This window comes from Pseudonaja textilis, chromosome 6 (genome assembly GCF_049901715.1).
Source record: "Pseudonaja textilis isolate UNSWEBS1 chromosome 6, rPseTex1.2, whole genome shotgun sequence".
NCBI classification, from domain to species: Eukaryota; Metazoa; Chordata; class Lepidosauria; order Squamata; family Elapidae; genus Pseudonaja; species Pseudonaja textilis.
The window spans coordinates 39,339,896-39,357,944 of record NC_141995.1 but is presented as its reverse complement, the minus strand read 5'-3'; the positions used below and the strand labels follow the sequence as shown (position 1 = coordinate 39,357,944).

General features: G+C 35.7%; 1 protein-coding gene across 11 annotated transcripts in view; it reads left to right on the top strand.

The window, feature by feature from the left end:
* Window positions 1-18,049, top strand: part of TENM3 (teneurin transmembrane protein 3) — a 660,890-nt gene that overhangs the window by 376,051 nt on the left and 266,790 nt on the right. For all 11 annotated transcript variants that reach the window (XM_087936357.1, XM_087936356.1, XM_087936366.1 and 8 more), the window contains one exon: window positions 4,680-4,769. In XM_087936357.1, coding sequence (XP_087792483.1) covers window positions 4,680-4,769 — 90 coding nt within the window. The remainder of the gene's footprint in view (window positions 1-4,679; window positions 4,770-18,049) is intronic.

The window sequence follows — 18,049 nt, the reverse complement described above, 5'->3', positions numbered from 1 at the left end:
TTTGGTCTTCCAGATTGGGAAACATATTATCAGGCAACAGCTATGGTATGAATAAGAGATTAGATCAACTTAGAGAACAAAAGGATACTATTAATAGAAGGATCTGACTTGCTAAGAGGGTGGCATAGTTTTTTATGGGAAAGGAAAAATAAACAACATGCCTACTTTCAAAGGTACCAAATTAGGGATGCACTTATCCAAATATGGAATAAATCAAGAAGAACCACTATACTAAAATATCAGGTTGGCTGTCAACGATGGAGGCATTAATATACCCGAATGCAATGGAACTGGCTAAAATGAGGAAATACAAGGACTTGCTCAACAAACAAGGAAGATTAAAAACAATACAGGAGTTAAAACAATAGAACATAGACGTTGACTGTGGCCATATATGCAGGTACAGGCAAGGTATAGAAAAGACAAAGAAGAATATGGATTTTATTTGGACAAACAACAATTAGATAAAATTTTACAAGGAACAGAAAAAAAGATGATATCCCAATTATATAATTTCCTTTTAAATTTCAAAATGGAAGAAGTAGTTAAAGAAACGAAAGTAGCCTGGGTAAAAATGTGGGACATAATATAGAATTGGAGTATTGGGAAAGAATGTGGGGGACAAATTATAGTCTAACACTATCTACAGTGTATAGAGAATATATGTACAAAATATTGTATAAGTGGCATCTACCCCCTGCTAGACTGTTAAAAATGTTTGTAATCAAAATCCAGAATGCTGGAAATGCAAGAAAGAAAGGGGTACATACTTTCATATGTGGTGGACCTGCCCGGAAGTTAAAAAGTATTGGAATAAGATTCGAATTTGGCTGGAAGAAATAATAAAACAAAAAATTCAATTTCAACCAGAACTATTTTTATTGGGCATAATAAAAGGAAAATATAGTAAAACTGATAGATATATCATTCTACATATAATAATCACTGCTAGGATCTCCTATGCACAACACTGAAAATAGGGAGATATACCACAAGAGGCAGCAGTGATGAAGAAAATATTAGACTGCACAGAAATGGACAGCCTGACCTTAGAATTAAAAGATAAAGAGGAATCGATATATTACTCAGTCTGGGATGCCTGGTATGCATGGTTTGAGAACAGAAAAAAAAGTAGTACTGTAATTAACTAAAGGATATGAAGTTGTATATACTGAATGTAGAATCAACAGAAATTATGTAATAAGTGGTATAAATATGGAATAAGAAATAGTGAATTAATGGGGAAAGTAATATGTAATAATTGTAATGTAATAGGAAACTAAGTATAAAAATAAGATTAAGAAATGTAAATGACGTCTTCAATGCTGTATAACTATTGACACTTTAAAGTGGATGAGATATATATTATTTTCAAAATATTCAACAAAATATTAATGGATAGCATTTAACTGTTTTAAAAATCATATCTGGCCCCACGGGGTGCTTAGATTTGGCTCACGGGGCTACCCTAGGAAGAGTGAAGGACTGGCCTACACTGCTTCTGCCCGTGAAAACGGAGCTCCATTTTCACTGGCAGAGGATTGCAAGAGGCCGTCACAGCCGAAAAGGGAGTTCAGGAGCCCATTTTCGCTGGAAGAGTTCTCAGACGACCACAGGTACCCCCAACATGAGTAACATTGAGCTGGCCATGCCCATCCTGACCTCCCGAGATCAAACAACACCCTGATGCGGCCCTCAATGAAATTGAGTTTGACATTTCCCTGATATAAAGAGTGTTCAGGAAACAGCAAAACTTCAGTTTACCAGATCTTGATGCAAGGAATTCTTCATGCAGTATACCACATTTCTCTTATAATTTACTTAATTCATTGTGTAAATAATGCAAAATATATTATTGGCATGATTTGTGTGATATCATTATGCAAGTAGTATAATTTGTTCTACTTATGAAATGTCATCTTCATGTATGTATTACTCTTAAGTTAAACTATTTAATGGCAATTATTTTCAGTTTAATTTAGTGAAATAAGCATATTAAACTGACCATACTCTGAAGTATTTTGAACATTCCTAGGCATGTGGTTGGGAGTAAGTGCTAGTGCTAACCATGTTGGTTCCTAGCTAGGATTCAGTATTTAAAAAAATGTACCATGAAATGCCACTTAGGAGGGCTTTCAAGCAGAAGTAGAAGCTAGAAGAATAGTAAAGGATGCTCAATTAGTGGGAGATGAAGATTTTGAAGACATTGAAGGAAACAAATAATTGTAGCTTCCAACATTTTAAGAAGACAGTATTACTTGTGCATTATTTGATAATTTGGAACCACCGTCTCATATTACTTTGAATACTCTCCAGGTCTCGTTACATTTTTGAGAGAAGTAGTGAATTGGACATATACAGTATTTCCGTGCCAACTTTAAGTATTTTGATAATTATTTAATCATTTGAAGGTAATGGTACAAGTGGAGTTAAGTATAGACAAGGATTTATTTTACATGACAAAGTTAATTACAGTTTTTTTAACCTTTTAGTGATATAATTTTCCCTATATTAAGAGGCATGAGAATTAGTATATTTGGAATTTGTCCATTTGTTTAGAAAATATCAACTGACTGATAATCTAAATGTGTTCTACTGTACGTTTGAGAAGAAATAATTGTCATCTACCACTACCTACCTCACCCAAGATACACCAAGTCATCAATCTTCCTTCATCTATCTACATCCTCTACCTTTCTCCAGGGGGTCCACCTCTGGTGATCTCAGAAAAAGATGTTTGAGGTCTATTTCAAAAGATTGGAAAAGCACCATGCTCAGACCAAGTAACTCCTTCTTGTTTGAAAGCCAATGCTGAACAACTGGTCCCCAACTTCACATGGATTTTTAATAAATAACTTAGATGTATTATGTCTCTTCTTGCTTAAAATATCATCCTAGTTCCTGAAATCCTCCATCAGGAGCTGAATGACTACAGCCTGGTTGTTCTGACATTTATAGTTATGAAGCTAATTTAGAGAGATTACTGCTGGCCCACTTGAAAGTCATCATGAACTGCTGTTAGACACCCTGCAATTTGCCTATTGAGCAAATAGGTTGACAGATGATGCTGTCAAAATGATATTGCACTGTATCTTACAACACCTAGAATCTCTGGGGACCTATGTATAGACTTCAGCTCATCATTTAATGGCATCGTTCCAGAAATTCTTCACTCTAAACTGATTTAGATCACTATGCCTATTCATACTTGCAGGTATATCACAAGCTTTTTGACAGATAGGAAGCAACAGGTGAAGCTAGGGAAAATTACATCTAGTAGCCAGGCAATGAGCACAGGCACCCCTCAGGGTGCTCTCTCTTGTTGTTCTTCTCTCTATATATATACCAATGACTGCATCTTAAGGTAACCTTCTTTAGAGCATTGAAGTTTGCAGATAATACAACAGTCATTGGCCTCATTCAAGATTGTAATGAGTCTGCATATAGATAGGAGTTGAACAACTTGTCCTGTGGTGCAGCTGGAACAATCTGGAGCTCAAAAACTATAGAGAAGAGAGTGGATTTTAGGAGGAACTCTTCTATTCCACCACCTCTTACTCTATTTGACAGCACAGTATCAGCTGTAAAATCCTTCAAGTTTTGGGGTTCTATAATCTTCCAGGGTTTAAAGTGGACACTTAACAATAGAACTAGCATTTTAAAAATACAACAAAGTATGTTTTTTCAGTGTCAATTCATGAAGTTTGGACTGCCTCAGGAGCTGTTGGTATAGTTTTATAGAATAATTATTGAGTCATTTGTTTTTCTATAAGTGTCTGGTTTGGTACAGCAACCAAACAGGACAGGTACAGATGCCCATGAATAGCTAGAACTGCAGAAAGAACAACTGCAGCCAGCCTGCCTTCCATAGAAGATCTGTGTATTGTGTGGATCAGAAGGAGGGCTGAGAAAGTATCTGCAGACCCCTCACATCCTGGAATAAACTGTTTTAACCTCCCCTTGAGAGGCTGCTATGGGGCATGCATGCCAAAACAACTAGACACAGAGACTGTTTCTTCCCTTGTGCTATCACTCTGCTGAACACCTAATTCTCACAGTACTGTATACTGTCTGTGTACATTTACCTATGTTGTGTGGCTGTAGCATTATTATTATCCTTGCTTACTAAACCTTATTGGTATTGTTATTATGATTATTATTACTTTGTTGCTTTGCATAGGCACTGAAAAATTCTGCACAGGAGACAAATTCCTTGTGCATCTAATCACACGGCCAAATAAAGAATTCTATTCTATTCCTATTCCTATCCTATCCCATTCCACTCCACACTCCACTCCAATTATTTTTATATTCTAGAGACGTAATTTTCTCTATTTTAAGAGCATGAGAATTAGTATATTTGAAATTAGTACAATATTGTACATTTGTTTAGAAAATATCTCACTATTAACTTATTATTAGCTCTGGAAACGTTTTATAGTAGCATTTTTTTTATATAATAGTTCTGATGGCACAGGAAATATACTGCATATAAAATGTATATTTGTCCTGTTTATTTAGAATCAAGAGCATTAAATTAAATTATAGTTTTATCTTGAACTATTTTGATAGTGTGTCATAAGACACTGGGTGTTCTTTGCCACTTTTAAAATGCCTTCAATTTCAAGGAAGGTTCAATCCCTCTAAATGCAACTTTGATGTTATGATTTTCTCAACAGGCACTGCTCAGTCCACCCTATGTTGGAATACTGCATATCATGATGAGGATCTAATCCTGATTGGAGATACTGAATCCCACGAAAATACAAGTAAATAAGAATAAAGATAATGATATAAGTAAATAATAGTAAAATGCTGCTTCATACGTTTATTACAATTCAGTAACCTTATATTATCTTTATGATGAAAATTGGATTTTGGCACTTAAACTTTCATTTAAATATAGTTTTTACAACAGGAAATTTTTGTCTGAATTGTCTTGCTAGGAAATTATGCCAGTAAAAAAGAAGTGTGTTCTGAAGTACAGTACTAGAATTAAGATTAGGAATCTGCTACGGTATATTTTGACCTACTGATCAATATCTTTCAAATGCCTATTGACTTATATAACATATGCAGTCCATAGAAACATTTTGAATATTGTACATGTTTATTGCACTTTCTCTAGAATATAGTAACAATTCTGTTTTCAACATCCTAATAATGCATGATTTCACTGCCAAAATTCCAGAGCAAAATGCCTATGATTTTCATATTTTTTTAACAAATAACATAAATAATGATTGCAATTAGCTTTTGGGAGACAAACAAATTTCTACTGCTTGCATTCAAATTCCACAAACTCTGATTTGGGCTCTGTTTGCTGGGATGGTGGAGGAACAAAGGTAGAAGTTAAAATAATTTTCTTTCCGAATGTCTTGATTATACTCTAACAATTGTTGTACAGGCAAATGCCTTTTGATAACATTGAGTATATACATTTGTGTACAAGGTTCTATAGGATCAGGTTTTATACAATATTTTGCATGGGAATTATGCTTTCCTTTTTCAGTTGTAATGTTAATTTTGTGAAGAATACACAAAATCTATTTTGGGGGGATAGTTTCAGTATTTCTGTGAAAAGAAATCTTTTCTGAAACTTAACATGCTTGCATGTAACTTGTTAGTCCATTTCCATACATACACACACACTCACACAAACATCATACACACACACTGTGTGTGTGTGTGTGTACATGCATGTATACTTGTATACATATGCACATAAGAGGTATGGTGACTCAACAGTTAAAGATGCTGAGTTTGTCCTCTGGAAAGGTCTGAGATGCAAATATCACACAAGGGATGAGCTCCCATTATTTGCTCCAGCTCCTGCTTCAAAAGCATGTAAATGTGAGCAGATAAATAGGTACCACTTCGGTGGGAAGATAACACCGTTGGCGTACAGTCATGCTGGCTAGAAGACCATGGAAGTGTCTTAGGACAATACTGGCTCCCTTGGCTCAGAAAAAGAGATGAGCACTGCCCCTTAATGTCAAAAATGACTGGATAGGAAAAACCTTTACACATACTCATGCACATAGGCAGAAGAAAAGTAATTTTACTGGGTATAAAATCAGTATAACATAAAATATTTTATAGTGTTGTCCAGGCAAGGTTAGCTCGAAATTTAGACAGTGTGAGATATGACTTGGGACTTCATAAAGTATCAGAGATCACATCGCAGTCTGAAAAAACATATTCCTACTAATAAAAAAACCATTCCTGCTGTTAAGATTACAATTGCCAACTATGTGCTACATTTTAATTCAAATGAAGATATAATCCTAATTGTAAACACGGTCAGCAGATGTTGCCACTTATAGGGGTTATAAATTTAAAACACACACACACACACACACACCCCTACACCTACTAAAATTATTTTATACCAATTTTATGTTGATTTTCTAACAGAAAATAAGATTAATCACTAAAATGCATATAGAGCCAGTAAAATTTTACATGGATAGCTATTAAAATCTGTATTGAATTTCATTTATTTATTAAATTGATCTTGCCTTTCTTTCATATTATCTTAGTGCTTGATTCTTATAAAATGTTACCATGGATCATAATGCCCTATGCACCACCAATTTAACCAGCTTTTTGGGGATGAGGGTGTGCTAGGAATTCATTTCTTGCTTAAGTCCTTAATTAGGCTTTATAGTTTGCGTATAAATAGAGGAAAATCAGAACATGTATAATAGTAACAACCTAAAACTCAGAAATTGTAATAGTAAAAGCGATTGATCTTTATTCTCTGGGAATCATTATGAGGATCGTCCATTGTGATACTAGGAAGGTTTTGTCCATTTGATAATGTAAACTATGTTTCAATAATAATATTTTAATACTGTACTGTAAAGAAGATGAAATTGATTTGAATTCTTGTTGACGTAACATTAATTTTATATTTGAATAATATTTATAAGAGAATTTTCACTGCTAACTTATTACTGAGGCAGATTCATCATTTTCTCAAATGTACTTAATTTCTTGTTAGTACTATACTGTCAATTCATATGCTGATTATAATGCACTTTCATTGTTGTTACTATGTTGTTGTTTATTTAGATTTTATTACTATTGCTTTCAAATTTTAAAATAAATGAGATAGACTACAGTATAGAAATTCATAAATGTTCACTATATCTAGAAATGAATTTAATGAAAGGGAACATAAAGATTTTTTCTACAGTTTTAAAATTTTAATATAACAAAAAAAGTGAGTTATAACATCTGGGAACAGATGTTAATAATCTTTTCCTACCATGAGTGAAATTTCATGTCTTAGAATATTTGACAAGAAATTCATCTGTGGGTAGTTTCTGACAAGATAAGAAAGTCTCTTGTGAAATGGGTGGGTTCATAATATACCCCAAATATATGATTACACTGGCTTGGTTTTTCTGTCTGGAAATACTGTTTCTCTTATGCTATTTATTGATACCCGCCATAATAAAAATGTACTTGTTAATTTACAACCAAGGTTATACAGTAAAATAGTTATTTAAAAATTAAATAAAAGTGTAAAGCAAACTAAAAATCCACCTAATGCACACAAATTTAACTCTTAACCAATGGCTTTACTTTGCATCCCAGAGATTCTCTACAAGAGCTTAGTTTTTAATAGAAAAAGCAACTGGTATGAAGACCAACCACATTGAGAGGAGGAGGAAATAGCAACGGCTTTTTTTACAGCTCATACATACTAGCAAAAAACTGTATATTTGCCTTCTTTCCCTTGATTTTCCCAAATTGGGGGACAACTAGCAAATTCCTCTGATTTACACAAAGGGGTTCTTTTTCCCCCTTCCATTCAATCATACTCAATTCTCTGAAACTGCCTGGACAAGTCCCTGTAGTTTTCTTGGCAAGGTTTTCAAAAATAGCTTGCCATTGTCTCCTTCCTAGGACTCAGTGAAAGTGACAGGCCCAGGATTATCCAGATGGCTTTGGATGAAGGAGGGATTAGAACTCCCAGTCTCCCAGTTTCTAGCTCTAACCACTGTACCAAACTGGCTCTTGCATGAATAGGACGGGTCAAAAAATTTTGGAAAAGATGCTCCTCCACATACTCCAGTACTAAGTCATACAGGGTTTCAAAGAGCCAAATCAACACTTTAAACTATACTCAGAAGCAAATGGAAAACCAGCTGAGGTTCTGGAGAACTGGTGCAACTTGTACATATTGGTGAATATCAATCAACAAATGAACTGTTCATTCTGAACCAATTAAACTTCTACGTGATTTTTTGAAAGATTGCATTAAGATGAGGTTTGAGTTACTTTTGCAAGATCCTGTTTCATTTATGTGTGCATTGTTATGTATGCCACAAAACTGTTACCAGAGAGACCTATACAGCTCCTCTATGGTGAGATGTATCAAGGAAAGTGATCACAAGGAGGACAAAGGAAGTGATACAAAGACACATTGAAAGCCTTGTTCAAGTCCCTGAACATAGATAGACACCGCCTCCTGGGAAATCCTGGTACAAGATTGATTGACATGGCGCACGTTGATCCATCAAGGCTGTCATACATTTGAAGACAAATGAACTACTACAGCACAAACGAAGTGAGCACTCTGCAAAGTCAGAGCTGCAAATGCTACAACTATGATGCCTACACAAGTCTGCCCAACATGTAGCAGAACATTCCGTGCTCGTATAGACCTTACCAGCCACCTGCAGACACACCATGGACAGCTCACAACCTGTTAGATGTCAAAGTCAAGGTCCTCTACGAACACGTTAGATGAACATCACCAGAGTGACCCATTTCCTTACTTTTGTAGATTTTATATACTAATATTTTTTAAAGCAATTACTCACTTGCCTTGTCTGGGAATCTTTTATCTTTAAACTCAAAAAATGTATACATTTTACTCTTCATGTATGCTTTCTTGCATGTGATACTAGTCTGAAATCTTCTAATTTTGTAGTGCAGTTTTTCGTTATTATTAACTTCCCTAAAAGTAATTTCATGAACTTTTTCAAGTAGAAACTTCTGAAACTGCTTGTTGCTTAATTCTCAGTTTTAAACATGGTTGGATTTTTTTCCAAGTATTTGTGCAGTGTCCTTCAAATTTTAATCTCTTGTCTGACACACCCAAGCATTTGGATCGAAACCTATATTGCTGGTCTTGCATATATAATATATGGCATTTCTGGATATAATGTTTTGCAAAGGTCTTGATTTTTACCCTTTTAACTAGTAAACACTAGGGATTGTTTTGTATAATATAGCTTGGAAATAGATATTCACATGGATAATTGTATATAGAATATTAATAATAAACAACAGAAGTAAAAAGTATCTCTTAATACTATCTGGTCCTTTAATTGTTGAATATTTAACAACCATATTTTTATGCAAAACAAATCTCATGACAATAAAATAAAAAGCCTGTCTTCAGATTCTGTTCAGCTATTCAAAAATTAAATTAGTCATTTACATTATATTGAAATTCGTTATTTCTCTTTCATAGAATCCTAAAGTTGGAACTAGTTATTTTGGCTGAGTATGAACCCCTGCTCAATGCAGGAATACAAATTAAATTACTATCTAACTCTCCTTAAACTTTACCACCATTTCTTTGAGCAATTAATTCAAGTATCAAGTTGCTTTTTATAAATGTAAGGTTTACCTAACAGTTAACATTTTTTCAGCATAGGAACAATTGGATATATGTCTTTATTCATCAAGCATGCATCTGATTTTCTAATATCTTTCCTTTGTAAATTATTCTACTTTTTTGTGGATGCCTTGTTAAAATAACATTAAGATTCAGGTTTTTTTTCTCTGAGTCACTGGAAGAGAAAACCACAAGTACTTTCTAGCTGTAGTGCATATACAGGAAGTTCTCAGTTAACATTCAGTGATCTTTCAAGGTTACAATGGCACTGCATCTATGGTGCTTATGAATGGTTTTGAGGTTCCAGCCATCCTAGCATTCTGGCAGTCTTGTGATTATGATCTAGATATTTGGCAACTGGGAAATATCAAGCTTACAATGATTGCAGCACCTCTATTCACAGGTTCACAATCTACAACCTTCCCTTTCTGCTTCCCACAACCAAATTCATTGAGAAAGTCATCAGAGAAGATCACAAGTTGCTTGGATATGTCTCCCTGACCTGGGCATCCTCTCCAAGCTGCTTTGTGCTCTTGCCTTACATCACTGGCCATCCACACATCCTTGCATGCCACTGCATACCCAGAGTCTTATTAAATTTGCACTCCAACTCTCTGGCCATTTACAACCTTTGTGCACCTTCCCTGAGCCTCTCATACCACATCTCACAGGCCACTCATGCTTCTTTTCTACCCAGCAGTAACCCCTGCAGCTCTGCCACACTCCTGTCACATTTCCCCAAACCCACTTGGGTTCTCACACCCTCTCTGACCTGGCAATAGACCCAAAGCTCTGATATTCTTGCACTGTACCTCTTTTCCACCTTTGAGCAAGCCCCCTCAGAGTCTTGTTGCACCTATCTCACCACTTACATACCCACCCTTAGTATCACTGCATTCATAGCACACCTCTCCCACCATTCCTCCATCCTTGAGCATCCTCTCCCATCCAGCAGCAGCCACTTACCTATCTGCCAGCTTGCTTGCGAATTGCCTGGGACTTGCAACTTGCTGCTGGCTTCTCCACTGATTTTGGTTGTTAAAACTGACAGAAAGTTGCAAAGAGGTGCTTACTTAATGACCCACCATCCTCACTTAGTGATAGCAATGGGGAGTGCAAGGATTGCCAACACAAGGATTGATTATCATCCGGTTGTACTTATCTCCACATTATGAATGTTTTGAAAATCTGATAAAGGACTTTGTTGTATCCAGCCTCCCTCTGGTGTTTGACTCACTTCAATTTGCTTACCATCCAAATCATTCCACGGAGGATACTATTTCCTCTGTTCTCCATCTGAGCTTGGCACTTTTAGAGGAAAGAGATACCCATGTGCAAATACTATTTGTCATCTTTAATTCAGCATTTAATATTATCATTCCTCAGCATTTGGTAGACAAACTGGGCCTTTTAGGATTCATTACTCCTTTGTGCAACTGAATTGTTGATTTTCTCTCTGATGGGCCCCAGTTTGTGCAAATTGGGACTAATATTTGTAATACCATGTTCTTGAGAACAGGTTCTCCTCGGGGCTGTGTCCTAATTCTGTTATTCTTCAGCCTGCTGACCCATGACTGTTGGGCAAGGTTTGCTACCAACCATATTGTGAATTATGCAGATGATACAACAGTGGTGGGCCTTATTCAGAATGATAATGAGGATGATGATCAGGAAAGGAAGTAGAGGGTTTGATTAACTGGCATAATAAAAACAGCCTGGTTTAAATGTAGGAAAGACAAAAGAGATCATTATCATTATCATTTCAGAAAAGACAGGCACAGCCATACACCTAGGTGTATTAATAATTTAACTATGTAAGTGGTCAGTAGTGTCAAGTTTCTGGATATGCAGCTGATGAGCTGGTTAGCTTTGTTGCTCAACAGTGAGACACTGGAGAAGGGGGCACAGCAGTTTCTGCCTTTTTCTGCATTGTATGAGAAGAGCACAGCTTCAAAAAATTTTACTACCTGTTCTGTGGGCGTGGTTTGGTGGGCGTGGCAGGCGTGGCAAAATCTTCAGTCAGAGGTGGTATTTGCCAGTTCCCTGAACTACTCAAAATTTCCACTACCAGTTCTCCAGAAGTGGTCAGAACCTGCTGAATACCACCTCTGGTTGGGACCCTCCAACGAGTAGAGCTCAGAGTGAAGCCATGGACGATTGCAGACCTTGCTTCGACTATGACGGAAATACAGCCGGAAGTCCAAAAATGTGACTCCTAAAAGAAACAATGTGGAAATAAATATAAATATATAGCTAATATAGTACTAGGGGTTCTGCTTTATTATAAGGGGCATGAGATTCAGTAAGTCTTAGCTGACATATTCCTCACTTCCATTTCTTTTGGCAAAGTATGGCATGCAGTTGGGAACTCTTTTTTTATACAAGGTGTAGCATTGCATCTGAATCCAAAATAGTATGTAAACCTGGCTGTGCTCTCTTAAACCACATTAACTGTATCACTTAATTTGAAATGAGTGTGATTCAAAGTTAACCTTAGCTACAGTTTATTAATTTGAATGAAATATTAATTTGAGATTAAGCAGCCACAACAGAGCTAGATGGAGGCCCAATCCAGGACTCCATGGCTGTTATTGTCATAGAAAGCCTTAATTTACTGATGATCAAATGCAGTAATGATTTAAATAAGCATGAGTTGTATATCATATTTGAAGAGCTAGTGAGTGTAATAACTTAGGTTGATAAATAACCATAATGGTTTACAGGATATATGATTCAAACATTATTTTTTTTGTTTTATGTTCACCTAGAACTACTTGGTAAGTATTTAGTTCTGTGACATGTACTACACAGGAAGAGTTATTTCTTGTTAAAGATATAAAGATAGTACAAATTGCTCTGCCAGCATTATATGGTCTCTCTCTAATATTCCATTATACCGGAAGTCTTTCCAGTTAGCATAAGAAAAGTTCATTTCATTTCATAAATTTGTTTTATTAACACAAAACTAAACCTTTTGTCTAAAGATTTAGCTAAAACAATAGAGCTTGACCAAAAATCTAAAGCTCTAAAGGTGATTAGAAGAATAGATATAAGTTAAAAATAACATACTTTATTATAGTCTTATATGTGAATTTAGGTATAATAGCTATATCATGTAGGCATGTCCAAGATGTCCAAGAATTTTGATACTATTGGAGTAAATAGTATTTGTTTTTTATGGTTTGTAACAAGTTATTCTTCCTTTACAGTATTCTACCTAAATTATAGGATTGTTGCATAGTTATCACGGAATAAAATAGATAAGCACCAACTGCCGAATTAGGAGTGTATGAGTAAAGCTCCTGAAAGCATTTAACCAGGGCGTTTATTGAACAAAAAACAGATAAAAATACATCCAACCCTGCACCATTGTAATTGGCTTAGATAGCTTTTTGGCACTGTTATGCCTAACTCTAGGTCTTGTTTTTTTTATACAGCTTACATGTGTAAGAGCAGGTGTTTATCAATAATGGAGCTTTTGAGTTTGCCCCATAAATCCACAAAAACTATGTACAGATGCTATTTAGAATTTCATCTCTTAGGGGATATAAAAGCAGACAGTGATTTACTGGGAATCTCCTGTCTCTAGAAGAAGCATCAGATAAAAAAAATAAAGTTCATAACATTGGAGCTGTGAATGATTTTATACACATATGTAGGATACATTATAAGAATGATAATCAAAAGAATTCAGAAATATAATGAATGGTGAGCATATTAGTGCCATATAGATAAATGATAAAAAGACAGGGTGCAACCTGATAGTCTTTGCAGCAGATCACCAAATAGAGTTTATAGTTGCAGGCAGATGGTTGATTCCTTTCTACATGTACTTTTTTCAGTTTTTATGTGAAGTATACATTTATATATTTTTCTAGATCTATAAAAATTAATCTCTCATCAAATTCTGTTATTACTTTAACCCTATTGCCAAGTTCAGCGTAGAACTATCAAACAAGTATACTTCTGTAGCTTTCCCCCCAAGAGGGCTGGTAGAGTCCAGGTCTGTCTTCATTTTCTTCAGGCAATTATACTTTCCCCGCTCTTAGTCATTCACTTGTCTGCTCAGTGCAAATTTTATTGCATTCTTTGCCAAAGTGACAAAATTAATGGACCAGAGAAATGCTATGGATATAATTTACTTGGACTTCAGTAAGGCATTTGATAAAGTAGACCACAACCTACTACTAAATAAAGTGGAAAAATGTGGCTTAGACAGAATCACCACCAAATGAATTTGTAACTGACTGACCAACTGCACTCAGTGTGTAGTCCTTAATGGAACTGCATCTGCATGGAGGGAAGTAGAAGTAGGATACCCCAAAGCTATGTGTTAAACCCAGTACTCTTCTATATCATCATCAATGATTTAGATGAGGGGGTAGATGTGGAACTCAAAAATTTGCAGATGACACCAAGCTGGCAAGAATAACCAACACTAAAGTACAAAAGAATCTTGACAAAATTCAACACCGGTCCTTATCTAACAAAACGAAATCCAGTGTTTAAAAAGTAAGGTTCTACACTTAGACAAAAAAAACCCAAATGCACAGGTATAGTATAGGTGGTACCTGGCTCAATAGTAGTAACTGCGAGAGGATCCTGGAGTGGACAATTGCTTAAATGTGAGCCAGAAGCGTGCTGCAGTTGTCAAAAATGCCAACAGGCTGCATTAACACAGGAATAGAATCAAGATCGCATGAAGTGTTAATATCACTTTATAATGCCTTGGTAAGGCCATACTTGAAATACTGCATCCAGTTTTGGTCACCATGATGTAAAAAAGTTGTCAAGACTCTAGAAAGAGTACAGAGAACAGCAACAAAGATAACTTACCTGTCAATGAATACTTCAGCTTCAACCATAACAACACAAGAGCACACAATAGATACAAACTCAAGGTTAACCGCACCAAACTTGATTGTAAGAAATACGACTTCAGAAACAGAGTGGTCAATGTCTGGAATATTCTACCTGACTCTGTGTTTCTTCCCCAAACCCCAAAAACTTTAACCTTAGACCGTCTACTATTGACCTCACCCCTTTCCTAAAAGGTCTGTAGGGGGCATGCATAAGCGCACTAACATGCCTACCATCCCTGTCCTATTGTTTCTTTTTATTCTTATCCATTTCATGTATTCATAACTATGTATATACTTATACCTATTATCTTGTAAGTGATTGACAAAATAAATAAATAAATAAATAAATAAATAAATAAATTAAATTAAATTAAATTAAATTAAATTAAATTAAATAAAATTAAGGAACTGGTGGCTAAAACATATAAAAAACAGTTGCAGGAATTGTTGGATAAACTAGAACTAAGGAGAAATTCCCTGACTATTTGAACAACTAGTCAGTGGAACAACCTGCATCCAGAAGTTATAGGTACTCCAACCTGGAGTTTTTAAAGAAGCGATTGGACAGCCATCTGAAAACTCCAACCTGAAGTTTTAAAGAGGCGATTGGACAGCCATCTGAAGTAGTAAAATGTTTCCTGACTGAGGAGGGGGTTGGAGTAGAAGACCTCCAAGGTCCCTTCCAACTTTGTTATTCTGTTAGTCTGTTATTCATTTTACTTCTCATGCTTTCCTCTCATCTTTGCATGTTTTTCCTTAAGTGCTATATGTTCAATTTCTGAATATTATTCCATTAAAATGTTCTCTAAAAACTTTCATTTGAGATATTTTTCTTATTATATCAACATTTTAAAACCTATTTTGATATTAAGTGCTTGTTTTGCATGTTGTCCAATATTAGAATGTTACAGGCAGTCATTGACCTACAACCTCAATTGGGATCAGAATTTCCATTGCTAAGGAAGGAGATTGTTAGGTGAGTTTTGCCTGCTTTTGTGGCCGTTTTCTCATGATTGTTAAGAGAATCATTGCAGTTGTTAAGTGAATCAGCAGTTGTTAAACAAATATAGCTTTACTTGTTGGAAGCATGCTGGGAAGGTCACAAATGGCAATCATATGAGTTCAGGATGTTGCAACCATCATAAACACCTGGCAGTTGCCAGCGCCTAAATTTTGATAATGAGACCATGGGGAGACTGCAAAGGTTGTAACTGTCAATACTGGTTGTAAGTCACTTTCTCAGTGCTGCTGAAACTTCAGACCGTCCTAAATGGATGGTTGCAAATCAAGGACTACTGACAGTGAAATGTTGCCCACTAGTTTTTGCATAGACTTTGTTTACATTAAAATTCACTTCTCTTTTATCCCTACGTAATGCTATATATGTAAAGTGAATCCTGCATGATAATGTCTTGATTATCATTCTCTAACTATTCTAAATGGAATACCAGGAAATTGATCAAGTACAACACATAGTCTTATCCAGGAAGATTTATTTTATTTAGATTCTTTGGGTCTTGTTGAAGCACAGGCAGAGGAAAGGTACCTGTTGGAACTATATAAGCTGTACAATCCAGAAAAGTAACCTAACCTGTCCAAAGTTATTCCTGTTTTGATCTTTCTTAGCCCTGAGCCTTGGAAAAGTAAAGGACTACCTCTACTGCCATCTCTTGAACTCAGTACCACTTATCTATCCACCCCATCTCTGCCTTTTTGGCCCCATGCCTACCCGCTGCCATCAGCTGCTTCCGCTGACCAGTGCTGGCCACCACACTACCTGCCATACTTCATACCAGTACTCTACTACTTGGAGCCTTTTTTGCTACTTCTTTCACATCAGTGCAGCTAGGACTTTTCTTGTACCCAGCCAGGGTTATGTTCATTCCTTGCCCATTTTCTCCATTTGTATCCCATCTAAGGCCTCTGTTTCATCCCAGCCAGGACCTCGATTATCACACTGGCCAGAGTCTCCATTTGCTTTCTTGCACAAAACAAGATGGTATGAAAGAAAGCCCCAACTGGTATAGCAGTGGCGCATAGTGCAGTTGGGCACAGGAGCTGGCAGGACCAAGTGGTGGAGGCAGCTAGTGACAATAAGTAAGCAGTCAGTCAAAAGTTGGTCATAAATGCAGGATACTTCAATAGCCAGAACTTTAAGAAACAGTCATATATCTCTTAATTTAATGTTGTAACTTCGGTTGATTGTTGAATGAATGAACTTTAAGCAAGACTAATTGGAACACATGTAATTTCAAATACTAGAATGTAAGGAGCCAAATATATGTTGATTAAAGCTGAAACCTTTATCTGTAGCATTCCTGTAGATCACAAGTGTCAAACTCGATCGCATCACGTGATGTATTGTGACAATGTTTCTTCTTTGTGAGCCAGGATGGGTGTGGCCTGCTTGTGATGCATCTGGCCCATAGGCCACCAATTTGACACCCGTGCTGTAGATCCTAAACCAACAAAAAAAAATCAAAACCTAGTATATGTGGAGATTGGCTTTGGAAGGTAGATGAAATTGGAAATATTTGCCAATCACTTTGAATATTGGCTTTGGAAGGTAGATGAAACTGGAAATATTTGCCAATCACTTTGAATATTACTGAGTTCCATGACTAATTGCTTGATAAACTATAATGTATTATGCTAATGTATTGGGTTATGAAATCAATGTTAAGAAATCAGTTATGCAAAAGTTGATCAGATAAAGAATATTGTTTTGGCAAAAGGAGGTATTTATTCTTTCCTTTGATACCCATCTTTTATTATACTTTTCTAAACATTCTCAAAGAGGTACAGAATTTTGTTTCCTAAAAGTAGTAACAGTGCTCACAAAAACTATGCAGTACTAGCACAAGTTACATTCCATGTTTTTACTAGCTTGGTTGTTTAGAAATAGAGATCAGAGAAATAAAAATTGTTGGTTGGGAGGATGATCACTTGATTGTATGAATACTTCAGTATAGATAATTAGAAAAAGTTTATGGGATAAATTGGGTAGTCTTGTGGATTAAAGTAATAGAAATGAAATAAGATGTAATAGTACAAATGAGAAGAATATTAAAAGAAAGTATTTGGAAGCCCTTGGGAGTTAATAATGAGTTTTTCTGTTATCTATGGTGAACTGGAAGCTGAAAGCAACAGAAAAAGACAAGACCTGGGGTCTTATTTAATCACAAAATGATTATAAGCTACTATGGTATGCTATTGTAAAAAACGAATGAAGTTTTATAATATGTCAGACCTAATTTTTATAACAGCAAAAGGGACAAGTTAGACAGTACAGTTTAATATAGTCAATTACCAGTTTACAATTAACATAAAAATTTAGTAGATTTTTTTTTAAAGACATAACAAACACTATAGTGTTGCTTCAAAGCTGAATAAGTTGTGAATGGTGCATACAGAGACAAGCAACTTAGCAACTGCCAGGTAAATATTGGGATTTTATCAGTCAGTAGTTAGTATGGGTAAGAATAAATAGAAAATATTACCTGTATTCTCTGAAGAATAGAATAAATTAGCAGAACCTGCCAAACCC